Source organism: Candoia aspera, chromosome 2 (genome assembly GCF_035149785.1).
Source record: "Candoia aspera isolate rCanAsp1 chromosome 2, rCanAsp1.hap2, whole genome shotgun sequence".
Lineage (NCBI taxonomy): Eukaryota > Metazoa > Chordata > Lepidosauria > Squamata > Boidae > Candoia > Candoia aspera.
The window spans coordinates 98,682,039-98,695,831 of NC_086154.1; the positions used below are offsets into that span (position 1 = coordinate 98,682,039).

Consider the following 13,793-nt stretch of genomic DNA (forward strand, 5'->3'; position numbering starts at 1 on the left):
TGAGAAGTCTTAAATAAGGTTTAAGAAAATGGTGGACAAACCAAACAACACACTGAATGGGGAAAAGGGCAAACCCCAAGGGTCTGAAGATAGGTACTTAAGAATTACATACCCAGAATATATGCCGCAAAATGAACATTACAGGGATCTTCTGTAAGAACACAATGCATGACTTTGGTTTACAGTTCAGAACTATGGAATAAAGCAACATCCGAGTCACAGATCCTGAGAAGATAATTGTATTGATGCCCAGCTTTCGTATTTTACCAGAAGATGAAAGTGGCAGGATGGGTAGAGGGAGATTTTTTAAATTATTTTTTTTAAATGTTTAAATTAAACATTCTGCTTTGAGTTTTACACAATTGGGGTGCATGGTTCTGGTCCAAAGAGGCAGACTGTTTTCTAAATGTGAGATCCTGACATGTAACTATTTCTACCCAAGCGAGATAAGTGCATTGTACTCCATTCATGGTACCCTTGAAATGCATAAGCAGCTAGAAGTAGTCAAAACATTTTGTGGTTGCAACATTTAGGCTTCAAACAGGCTATTCCGACTCTGAAACAGGCTCCTCTGAGTGAATGAGAAGTGGTTGGATCTTAAACCATTCTGTTTCAAGATTGGACCTCTTTCCATACACTTGGAATGTCTTTGTTAAGGGCTTAACAGCATCTCACGAACAAGAAAGTTAGATTCTCACAGAGTCCCATTAGTCAGGTTCAAGTTAAGAAAAAAGAGGCTAGTTTTGGTTGGAAACTGGCTGTGTACTTTAGCCCTCGTTTATTAGTCAGTATGGTAGGCAAGGTATCCTTGATGCCTTTGATCCTCTTTCTACCTGTCTCATGTCTCAGGAGAGGTTGCTACCAGCTTAGGAAATATGAAAGGAATGTCCATCTGTTCTTGTTCTTCAGTATTTTGGAAATGTCCATTCCCAAGCTCCCGGAATTCCATTACAACATTGATATGTTTTGGTCATTAAATGTTTCGCACATCTGTTACATATTAGCAATACATTCTGAGAAGTGGGTCTTTTCTAAAGCCAACCTACATAAGAAACAGATGACGTCCAACCAAGATATCTTGATGCATGGCCATTTCTTACAAGCCCTCACAAAGGTAGCTTTGTGGATTGGATGAAGCTTTTAAAAAAGCTTTTATTAAACCAGACATTATAAGGGAATATTTTGGGGTTTAATGTTAGGATAATTGTTTCAGTTAAGAATTATTTTTACTGACTTGGATCTAGAGCACTTGTGAGTACAGTTCTGCTCACAATACTTTTTTAATGAAAGAAGGGGTGGCATGCAGCAATGATTTTTGCTGATTCTTCTATTTGCAGCCTCCAGTGACCTCTGAAAGAGACGAGATCCCTCTTAAGGAACATGGGAGAAGTAGTGGCTGGAATACTAGAGGGGAACACATGAAACAGCAAGTACCAGTTCTCCCCATTCTTCAGCAAAAGTTTCCGTTGCACTGTAGCTTCTTCTGCAAACAGGCGCTTTATTCCATTCAGAGGAGGACTGCCTGGAATCCTGTGCATTGGATCCAGTAGCTGCCAATCCCCATCCAGTGATGACAACAGTAAAGAACTAGGAAAGCACAACAGCATTATTTTTCAGAGAGGCACAAATCCAGCAGCATCCTTTGAAGTGTAAGTGAAATGATGTAAATTATAGTGATTTAAAAAACAGGATTTGGGGTTTTTTCATATTGAAGGTTTCTAGAATACTTACCCAATCTCAGTAAGCTTTCTAACAATGGGATGGCACATCTCAGCATTGTAACCATTTTAAAGATCTACATCAGAAGTGAATTATTTCAAAAGGGTGAGTGGCTACAACTCAGTAGTTAACCCGCTGGAGGGCTGTAGATCATCTGCTGATGTGGTGGTGTCACTAGATGGAACAGGGCTGAAAATATAGGAAATATTTTTTCTTGGGTTTTTTGGGGGGTGGGGGTGGGGTAGGAATAGAAACCCTTCATGTCCCCAAGGCCCCCGCTCTCATTCCCACCCTTAACCCTACTTGCCTCCTCCTGGAAAATGGGCTGAAAGGCACTGCTGAAGTTTGGCTAGTTTACCTTCTGGCAATTTTGGGAGGGTTGGATAGGTTTTAATGGCGGGAATAGGAACAATTCCTCACACTCCCAATATATCCTTATTTGGGGGATGAGGGGGAAGCGAAGGAAAAATCGTTCAGCCAAACGTCAACCACTTGGCGTCTCATTTTGGTGGGGCTATTTCAGGGGGCTGGGGGGAGTTGCATATAGGTTGGGGGTTGCCTATTCTAAATCTAGATGGAGAACCAGGGTAGGAAGTTACTTCCTTGCCTAGGGAGACCCACATTCTTAACAGGAGAACTGAAAACTCGACCAAGCGGCATATTACTAAATTGGGTAATGTGTAGTCCGTCCTACGTAGCCCCTTAAAGATCGTAAGATAAGTAGATACAGGATTTCACCCTCAATTATTAGGAAGATTGTACAGTAGCTAGTATCTGGTTCAGTCTACTCCAAGATCAGTTTGTCTAATACAGAATAAACAGGCTGCACTGGAGCTACAAGAATTTAAATTAGTATTAACTTTGCATATGAGATTGCCCCAGGGGAAGGCAGATCCTCTGTGACTTGTGCAAGCAGGCTTACTATTCAGGTGATAAATGTGCCTTGTGTCAGATCTGTACAGTGTTCGGCTTACTACCTTGTTTTTGAAATGTGCCCAGTGGCCCCATCTGGTGGTCAATGTCTGTGTTAGTTAGGAATCTGCTATCTGTGCTGTTGTTTTGCACATGGCAAAAGCCATAGTCTGGGCCCTTTGACATAAGCACTGTAAACACAGCACACGCATCTTTTCCACCTGACTTCTGTTCTGCTTTTGGCAAGAATGGCCAGTACTGTACTCCTCCCAGATGCAGATGGAGATTTGGTTTAACTTGTGATCATCTTTTACAAAGGAAGATTCAAAAATCCGTTTCACTCTCCACAGATACTGTTATGGATGTATACCTCCACTCTCTGAAGGTCTTAGCAAGCTGAAGATGCTGATGATTGAAGTTCTGCTGGAACTTAATGTTGATGGTGACCAATCTCATCGGGAACCCTGAATGCTGTTACATAAAGACAGGTTCATCTGAGTCAATGAAGCTTATACTTACAGTATAAGGCAGGAATTCAGCTGAAGCAGGTGAGTTATGCCAGTCTTTTGATTGCACCAACTACCATAGGCACTGTTTTGTGGGAAATAGTACCTCTTCAAGCATTCCCCATTTTGCAGGACTTCTCATTTGTATTTCAGTTAGTCCTTTGCTGATTTTACAAACGTTACCTATTCTTCGAAAATATTAACATCTTAAGAAAGAAAAGATCAGATAGAAGAATCAAGTGCCAGAAGTTCTTAGGACCAGTTTCCTTATATGTAACCTGCAAGGGTTTCAACTGAAAGTGGTGCCAACTGCTTTCATGATAATTAGATCATCAATCCAAATACTGCATTTATCCACAAGGGAACAGAGTGGCTAGTGCTCAAATTGCTTATTTCAACAGGCTGTTGAAAAATAAGAACGGAGGCAGATTTTGGGAATGGGAAAGATAACCCAACAGAGCAGGCAGTAATTGTGAATAGGTTCCTAGCCCATTCCAGCTGCGAGACTGTAAGTCAGGCTACTGCTGTGCACATCTGGATTGGATTGTGTCAGCTATGTGCTTGTTCACCATTTAGAGCTTATCTATATGAGACACTTTTAAAAAATCACTAGGATTGTGCCCAGTGACTCAGTTATCACGCAGGATCTGTCAATCTCTTCCAAGCTGGCTGGTTGCCTTCAAGGAAGTATTTTCCGCCCAATGCTCATGTTAAGTTGCAGTGATTCCTTGCCTTCACATCCCTAAGCTACTGTATACGGGTTGCAAATGGTATTTGAACAGTTACTCCCAACTAATCATGAGCTGTGCCAGATTCCCATTAAACCCTAAACTCCTCCCTGTGCTATTGTGGAAGCAATAGTCTGAGGACAAGTAAAAGTTGCTGCTGCTACCTTTTACAAAGCAAGATTAAACTGTGGAATTCATCATCATACAAGAGTGCTACAGGAATCTGTCAATTAAAAGAAAGAAAAAAGGCTCCAAGTCATTAGGCTAACTGGAATTTGCTCTGTGCTTCCCACCCCAGCCTCATGAAAAGATTATCCCTCAGAATATGGGTTGCATCCATGAATTAGTAGAACTTCCATGTGCATCTACCCTGGTCACAGATGGAACAGAATGCCAGAGTCTTTTATCAACTTGATATACTCATCTAACCCTTAAAAACTCTTCTAACAAAGAGTTTTGTGACATTTTAAAGATTAATGTGCCTATTATTGTCTAAGCTGTCATGCTTCCTAGTCCACATCATCAGATGCATAGAGTTCAGTTCTGCAAGAGCGTATGATATTCATAAAGATGTTGTTTGGGACAAGGGAACCCATGGGGGGAATGGTGAAAATAAAAGTGGGAAGTGAGCTATGACCCAAAAAGACTTACTGTTCATTATATTTTGTAACATTTTAAGGTGTCATTAGACTTTTTTTCATATAAGGGACTAAAACAGTTGCCCTTCTGGAAAACACTGTGGTCATTAAAGAATCTCACACCATTAGACTCAGCCTATGGCCCCCTCCAATTCTATAACTCACATTCAACATGCTGAGGGTAATAGGGATCACACTCTAATCTAATACCTGTGGAGAGGCTATTCAACAGTAGCTCCAGACCAAAAGCTGCCAGAAGCCATCTGTCAGTGCCTGCAAAAAAATCAAAGTTTTCATTTCTAGGAAGCCCATTGGAGCAGCTAGTACCCACATATCATCTGGCTAAATATCAACCAAGGAAGTGCTGTGAAGTGTGTGACAAGGACTGTTCATGAGGATTAAGCCCATCTCAGAAAGAGCGACTTAGCTAGAGCAAGGCCATGTTTACAGGGAATCCATGGTGTTTGAGTGATTCTAACACAGCCTGTAACAACTGACAGTCCCACCACTTTCCAGTAGTCTTCAAGTTTGTCCTTCATACATAAATTAAAATGGATCCAAGTGAATGGCAAATAAAGCAAAATCAAGAGGTGTATCAGGCAAGTTTGATGAACACCATCCCAAATGTTTTAGTGTATGAAATTAGCTTGGAACAGACTTTTCAGAGGCTAGTGACTTTAAATGATAGGGGAAAGAGTAAAAGCCGACGGCTCCCACCTCTTCTGTTTTCAGAAACTGGCTAGGAGCACTGGTGCTCCCAACCTTCCTCTACTGTGTTAGCCTCTTGACAGATGGAAAAATATTCCGGCTGGCACATGAGCCTAATGAATCTCAGATTAGACCTGAATTCCATCTCATCTTGTGCATCCTGATACAGATGAACAAACAGACTCTTCCCACCTCATTGTTTGTACTTTATCTCCCATGGGGGGAAGCCATCCCATTTCCCAGCCCAAACTTAATTGGCAATGCAGTATGTTTATTCCTGCTATGTGCTTCTCAAAGTCACAGCTATGACAGTCCCACTCAAATGTTGGCAGAAGCACTTGAGACAAAGCCCAACATCCATCTGCACTGTAGCCTCTATGAGACAGTAACTGGCTATAGCAGAAAAGGTGGGAGATGTGAATGCCATCTAACAGAAGCCATTTAAAAAGGATGCAGAAAGGAGGGTGAAGCAGTGTTATTCTTTCGATTGTGAGGGCACTGATTTGGGCCATCATTAGCACTAATTTTCACCAGTCTACTGGAACTGCTTCTTCAAACTGGTAAGACTGGGGAGCCAGCACCTGCTTTTTGCCTCTTTCTTATCTCTTTTCCGTATGTGTCATGACTTAAGTTGGAAAAGTTAGAGATCATGACGCTACTGCTCTTTGTAAAGCAGTTCTGGAAGCCTTTGGGTTAAGTCCTTCCCTTTTAGAATGTCTTTTTAAAGACAGACAGCATTCTAAAAGTTAGATCTTTAAAGATTCTTCAGAACATCTCTAGTAACTTTAATGTTTGAGTCCATGTTACAGAGAATTATTAAGAATGGAGGGATGTGAGGAAACTATCTTTCAAATATCACAGGTCCACAGCACTGGACCAGACATCCACTTCAGCAGTCACTGCAGAATCCCAGAGTGCGTATTAAAGTACAATTGCTGGCTCCATGCAGCATAACATCTGGTTCAGCTTCACATACAAGGCCCCTTCCAGCAATCTATAGACTGTTCCACATGAGCAGGGTGAGCAGGATGTATGCTAACTCAAGAGGCAGACTACTGCAGTCATCCCATGCACATCCTTTCTAAACTGCAGGTGCGGCAGGGTGCAGGTCTAGAGGGAAATCTCCAAAGGTTAAAATAATTAATGGGCAGCAAAGTTTCTCAAGGGTATGCTGCAAAAGAAGCTAAAATAAGACAAAATCTTGTAGGCTGCAGCTAGTTTCTTCAGTATTGCTCTGGACAAGTTTCTCTTCCCAATATGTAATACCGATTCTCCAACCCCTTCCACAAGCTCATTGCCTTCTTTCCATTCTTATCAGTTCATTAATTGTCATTAATAGCTCTAAATACACCAGCATGCACACAGTTTAATAGTATTGATATATTTTATCTTAAAGACAATTTACTTGCAGAATACAAAAACATGCCCAAGGAGGACATGGTGCCTGATCTCCCTAAGAGGTTTCCAGTGCCAGGACACAGGAAACAGCAAGGCTTAGCAGAAGCCTCTCTCTCTCGGCGCTTGAGGTATGATCCAGAGATCCCCGAGCTCCATATCCTATCTGGAATTAGTGTTTTAGAGATACAGTAGGTGAACTGAGGCTGTAAGGTGTAAGTGAAGGTCTTCTGAACTACTGGGGAATTACAGTAATGGATTGTGGCACAGGGGAGAGGCCCAGGATTTGAGAATGAGCACATGAGTGATAGAATATAAATAACAAGAGGGAGGAGAGGCATTACAGGCATTAACTGGGCCAACCCTAGGAGGTAGGTCGGCAGGACAAAATTAGTCAAGACAGACTTTAAGAAGGGTATGCCCATACCTGGACAACAAGGGACTTCTGCTGCTGCCCTTCTTCCTAGAAAGAGTCCCCCAAATTTTGAAAAACGTACTTTGAAAAGAGCTTATTATAGCCAGCCTAGAAGGGGAATATCCTTAGGAATAGTGGGGTGGAGGAGAAAATGCCACTGACCTAATGATTCAGTATGGTCCCATCCCCTGGAAGAGACAACACACACAATAACCTTTATACTATCCACGTATCATGAGTTGGCAGGGATTAAAAGCCCAGATATAGAACTAAAAAGGGCTGGGTGGATGAAGCTGAAAACCACAAATGGTTCTGAGAGAGTAACATTCAAATAGCAGAATGTGCCAGACCTACCCATGAGGACAGGTACTCTGGTTAGAAGTTACATGCGTGTGCTATACCTGCTCTCTGTAGTTGTTGACTGCACTGTGAATTATTTCCCAGCCACAACCTTTGAGGCCACTGATCATAACAGACCCAAGTTCAGCAGTTGATGCCTGGGCAGAATCAGCAGTTGCATTTGACAGCTGGAAGTTCTTTAACAACTGATGTCTACTCATACACATCTAATAAATGTTGGTAATGGGATGGAGAGAAAATTATTTTCTAACCCAGCAGAAGCATCACTGTTGCATCTTCTACCTAATGTCTAAGTTACAAGGATCAAGGGGAGACAGCAAATGGGAGGGGCTGTCTGTACATGTACCAACACAGATGACCGGTGAAGGGTGGTCAAGCTTTCAGAAGAACCAGGGAATGTCTCTCCTTATGCACCAATCTGCTCAGAGCAAATATGCAGAGCTAGGAGCTTTACTGAAATCTCACTTCTCTCCTCAAGGTTTTATTAGAGCTGAAAGAGTCAACTCTGTCCATCCCTACTTCATTCAGCTCCCATGCAGAGTATCTCATTCTCAAAGAAAACTGCTTGTCATCCATCTAAACTTGAGCTGATATTCCAGTGATGCTCTTTCTCGAACCAGAATAAGCTGAGAAATACAACCTGCAGCAGCCATACCTCTCTAAGAATAGCAAACTGTATGAAGCAACTGGTAGCACCTAGCTCAGACAAGGAAACAGAGCAAACTGGGTTGTACCCAGGGCTGAGGGAATTTCCAACAAGAGGGGGCTGGAAGCAGCAATTCTGCCCCCAGTTCACATTACACTCCGGTCAATAATGCAAATTACTTATTGCTCTAGGATCCCTCCCGATAAGTGGGCCCAGCATCGAGGGAAGGGTGCTGTAGTGTGCCAGATTCACCACTGGTCTGTCCATAGGTTCTGTGGGTGGGGTCCAGCAAGTTTCCAGTCCTAGTAGCGCCCAACCTTGGCATCTCCAATGCTTCCCCAGACATCAAAGACAAACTCATCTGGGAAGGCAAAATCACCCAGCTGCTCATCCAATGCCTCTGCAAATTCATCAGGATTTTGCTTGTCCTTGCCCAACTCCACCATGGTAGCAGCTACAGAGGAAGAAAAATCATAAATAAGCATCAATTCTATCCCCAAACACTTTATGGGGCTATACGGATATAGTTTATAGGACTAAACATAAATCTAAGGAAGGGCACACAAGGAAAGCCTTGCATCTATTTCTATTTCTAAGCACAGTAAAAACAGGTACTGTAATAGCTGTGATCAGCCACAAGTCACTGGTTATTATCTCTTAGCCCTTTAGCATACAGATCAAAGAGAGAACTCACCTAGCTCTGTGTCACGGATACCCATGTAGCTCTCCAGAAGATCATCAACTTTCTCAATGGCCTTTTCCTCAAATGCAGAGGGCTGTGAAGAAGGAAACAATAACACACTGTTGCAAAGACAGCAACAATATTCCCCTTCTGCTAATCAAATAGGCAACCCACATACTTATGCCCAGTAAGGACTGAGGGTGGCTGCAGTGCAGAATACCTTGGTAGAGGTAGGAAAAAATAATCAGAAGAAACAATGTGAAAGGGGGTTGAGGGGGAAGAGTTCTGATCCACGATCTGCATATGGAAGCTTGGTAGAGCGGCCAATCTTTATTATTGCTTGCTGCTGATCCCCTTGCCCCTTCTCCCACTTTTTTTTTGACACATAGGACAGTGAGAAAGAAAGGTAAGGCATATAAAGAAGAGGCAGCAGAAGTGATGCTTGGTCTGTTACGAGACATCCTTTTCAACAGAGCTTTATGGCTGTCTGCTCTACCTTGTTCTTCGATGGAAAAAGGGACTCCAGATTCTGAGCAACTTATCTTTCAGACCAATATAGCTGGGACCATGGAGGACACACCTGTTCTTCCACGGTGGCTGGTCCCTTGGCCCGAAGACGCAGAGTGCCCCTTCCTGTGCCAAGTTGAGCACATCCACTGTTTTTGCCTCCTTTGGATCTTTGACTGATCATATCTGGAACAGAATAAGAAAATGTTTGCTGAGGTTTTGTTTGGTTTGCACAGCAGAGATCCCAGCTTAAAAACCAAAACAGCAGGGCCTACTTTCATGTCCCCATGCTAGAACAGCATGAAAAAGACCCTTGTTCTGGGCTTATTTGTTATTAGTCAGCAGTATGCATTCATAATCAAGTGTTGTTTCTCAGCTTTGGGGCATGCCACTGCTGACCCACATTCATGAGGTTTGCAGCAACTTGCCAACATCACAGAAATACCACCATGTACACAGATTCTGGGCCAAGCAGATAAGGTTTTTCATCATTACCACAGACTGAAATGGTTATGCATTTAAACTCTAACAAAAGAATATCAGAGTCCAAATTCCTAGAAAAGAACATGAAATCCTTTGGTATCACTGCTAGTAAAAAATGCAGCTTCAAAAAATGTTAATTATAATAGTCTGGAAAGAGCCATTATAAAATCGTATTTCAAAAATGTAAGAGCACACGTAGGAAATAGACTGTCAATGGAATTGGGTAGGCTATTCAGGATAAAATGTGAGACAACATATACCCATCAAAACAGAAAGGGGAAGATTTGTAGAACTTAAAAAGAATCTGACTGAGAAGTACCAATCATAGGACAATATACCCACAATGGGAAGAACGGAATGTCAGGGAATCTGATTTATAAGTGAAACTTTTACAAAAGTTACTATCTGATGCAGGCCTTTGCTCTCACTCATTCCAAAATAGAGAAATGATAGTAATCATCAAGTTTACTTATCCCAGTAGTAACTTCCATTTATGTAGTTCTACAGTCCTTTCTGACATGGCAGGTTGTAAATCTGAGTCTACTTAAGAGTGCAACTTGTCATGAGTCCTGATGGTGAGCAGGAGGGGGCCCCGATCCAGGGGGGAAAATGCATGCGGAGTACTGAGGAGTTAAGCAGCCATTCAAAGAGACACAGATCAGACCCGCCTTGACTTTTGGGGTTTATCTGTCTGGGTTTTCCCACGCTTCTTCAGTTTGTTAGGATTCTGTCTTACGTAACAGTAATAAACACTAGAGACCTACTCCTCGTCTCAGCGTGATTCCTGACTGTTAGGACATCAATCCTAACAAACTCCTACTTCCATTGAAAGAGGGAGGAACAAAGAAAAATAAAGGACAGACATTTGGAAAATGTCTTCGGAAAACCAGGAAATTCGGCAAGCCATCCAACAACTGGCAGCAGCATTGCAACAACAACACCAACAAGTAGATCTCCAGATCAACACATTACAAGCAGCCATGCTACAGCAGTTACAACAACCAGCTCCGATTAACCCACAACCAGTGCCAGCAGCAGCAGCAGCAGCCACCAGGGCCAGAAGAGTTATCAGACCTGGAGAGCAGTACTGATTCGCCCTTGGAGGAGTTTTCCTTTGAAGAATTTCCATCGTTGCCCAGTTCCCATGGGAGCTTAGAAGGAGACATGGACTCTTATCAAACCTCTGGAAGGGAGGGGGCTGAAATGGAATGTGAATCTGGAGGGGAGGGTGATGTCATGAGTACTGATGGTGAGCAGGAGGGGGCCTCTATCCAGGGAGGAAAACGCATGCATAGTACTGAGGAATTAAGCAGCCATTCAAAGAGACACAGATCAGACTGGCCTTTACTTTTGGGGTTTATCTGTCTGGGTTTTCCCACACTTCTTCAGTTTGTTAGGATTCTGTCTTATGTAGCAGCAATAAACACTAGAGACATACTCCTCGTCTCAGCGTGATTCCTGACTGTTAGGACACAACTTCATCTTAAGAACAAATTGGAGTACCTGTGCAAGGTGATGGTGGCACACACCAGGGCCAAATTATGACTTTAGTGGGCCCAAGGTACTTTCGCTTTTATGGGCTCCTCCCTCCATAATAATAATAGTATTACAAATTATATTCCGTATGATTTCAGTATTTTCTTCGTATTTTTACAAAGAAATAGGGAATAGTAAATAATATAAGTATTATTTTGTAATAATAAAGTGTTGCAGATTAATTATGTCTATCACATATCATCATTACCACATTTTAGTATTCACATTTTGTGGGCCCTAGGCACTGTGCCTATTGTGCCTAACGGATACGTTGTTCTTGGAGCACACACAGTAAGTTAGAACATAGTGCTGCTTCCAGTAGAACAAAAAGGAAATCCGTAGTTTGCCAACAGATCCACATCTCTTCAGAAGGCAAAAGGGCCAAAATCCAGCACTATAATTATAAAGGAAGCATTACCAAAAAAGTTAAGTAGATGCAACACATGGAAATGTTTGCATATTTAAAGAAAGCAGTCACAAAGAGTTTGTACAAGTTACTTGTCATGGTTCCAGGCACCACTGCATATCTCCTATGAGAAGAATGTGTACTCCTTGACAAATTGCCGTCCCCATTTCCTTTGGGTAGCCTTAGCAGGCTCTTTCCATCTTCAGGACAAATTTAGATGGATCCTTCAATTAAGCAGAACTTTACCACTGCCAAAGTTTGTGGGAGGGGAAGAGAATTAGCACTAAAATGTGTCCTTGCTCACTTCCTCTAAACAAGATTTGAAGTGGTGAAATGATGAGCCACAGAGTCCTAATCTCCTTGCTATTTCCTTTGTTCTGCAATCACCTGAACCTTCATTGCCATCACTGATTTGCGCTCATTAATCTAGCAGCAGTTAAGGGCCTGCCTTTTGCATGTAGTTCCCTAAAAATGGCTTGGTTGACTGAACATTTTTAATAGAACTGAAACAGCTTATTTCATAGTGATTCCTGTTAGGGTACTTGTAGAATTTATTTTCTGATCTCTAGACAGATTACAACAGAAGTAATCTTTTTTTTAAAAAAAGGATTAACCCCAGCATGTTTTGCATTGTAAAGGGAGCATTTCATTTCAAAGGGGAGAATAGTATCAGATATTGTTCTGCAATTCTATTTAGCATGCTTGATAAGGGTCCAACTGAGAATACTCCATTTATATAGTCATTCCAACTTAACTTGTATTTCTGTGGGTTCTTAAGGTAATATTTTTTCTCTCCCCTCTCCCGGTGTCATAAGCTCTTTTGAAATCAGCAAAGAAACTGTTCTTCCTTAATTGTACATGTATTGGAATATCTATAACTCATTTTCAAAGGATAAAATTAGTTTCTGGCAAATTGCTGCTGCGTATAACTGTCTTGTGGAGAATGCCTTAATAACTTAATACAAATGATAAGGGCACACACGTCTGTATATTCTTAAGGCTGAGACATGTTCTACTTCTGGCATATTTCATTTCTGCCCTAATTAGATTACTACAAAAGTTAACAAGTAACAAGATTTAAAGTAAAAATACGTTTCTTCTGAGTCTGATTTTAAATATGTCGGACAAGCTGGCCTTTGAATGTACTGCCTTGAACATGCTGAATTTTTTAATATTTCTGAGGGGGACAATGCCAGCTCCCAAATGAGAATCTTTCCATAGTTATTTCTAGCTTAAGAAATTTTTTACTCAATGTCCTTCTGAAATGGGATGCTCTATTCTCTTTACTTAATTTTTTTCAGGTTAGCAGAAAGCATAACTTTCTATAGGTGAACACCATCCCATTAACCCTTAAAAGAAAAGATGGTGAAGCCAGACTCCAAGTTTTAAAAGTTGGGCAAGAGGAGTGCAGATACAGAAGTGATTTCAAATCCATCAACTAAAGCATTTCTCTCTTCTGCAACCCCTGATGCTACTACAAATGGAGAGCAAATTAACAAATATATTGTAGCATTAGTTCTCAAATCCAATCCCTGATCTTAGTCATCCCTTGAAGCAATAGAGTACTCACCAAAATAAAGAAAAAAAGAAAAGAAAATGTTACCAATTATGTTTAGTGTATTTGTGATACTCAATAGCTGAATCAAACATTTACATAAATATTGTTCTCCAACAAACTAAGTAATCTTCATACTAGTTCAAATCACCACTTTAAAGGAAAACTGATATACAGTAATGATTCTACAGCAGCTTCACAAATTCTGAGGCTTTCAAATGTGTTTTGTTCCCTAAAAAAACAAAAAACAAACCACCCAATCTATTTTAAGTTATGGGAGGTAGCTCCAAGTGTGTGGTCTTGGAAAAAGAACTGGCAGGTTAAAGTTCCAACTGGGATTGGAAGGACATACTATTCTAGGAATGTAGCTGGATGAGACATAAATTCTTTGTCATGACGTTTCAAGAATAGTTTAAGTTGCCAGATTTCAAAAATAAACATAAAGTAGATGTGACGATTACAGCAATCTCTGGGTAAGTATGTTTATCAAGTGCCAAGCACACTTCAAAAATCCCATCTGGGGGTACTTCTAGAACAGGCATTTGGGCTGGAGAGTAGATTTTTGTATCCCTACCACAGAATTGTTAGAGACCAGAG

At 41.4% G+C, this 13,793-nt stretch overlaps 1 protein-coding gene across 3 annotated transcripts in view; it reads right to left on the reverse strand.

Annotated features, from left to right (window-relative positions):
- Window positions 1–6,576: 6,576 nt before the first annotated feature.
- Window positions 6,577–13,793, reverse strand: part of GIPC1 (GIPC PDZ domain containing family member 1) — a 34,639-nt gene continuing 27,422 nt past the window's right edge. For all 3 annotated transcript variants that reach the window (XM_063292537.1, XM_063292534.1, XM_063292535.1), the window contains exons 5-7: window positions 9,290–9,402; window positions 8,722–8,803; window positions 6,577–8,481 (exon numbers count right to left, since the gene is read on the reverse strand). In XM_063292537.1, the coding sequence (XP_063148607.1) occupies window positions 8,330–8,481; window positions 8,722–8,803; window positions 9,290–9,402 (347 nt within the window). In that variant the 3' untranslated portion in view covers window positions 6,577–8,329. The remainder of the gene's footprint in view (window positions 8,482–8,721; window positions 8,804–9,289; window positions 9,403–13,793) is intronic.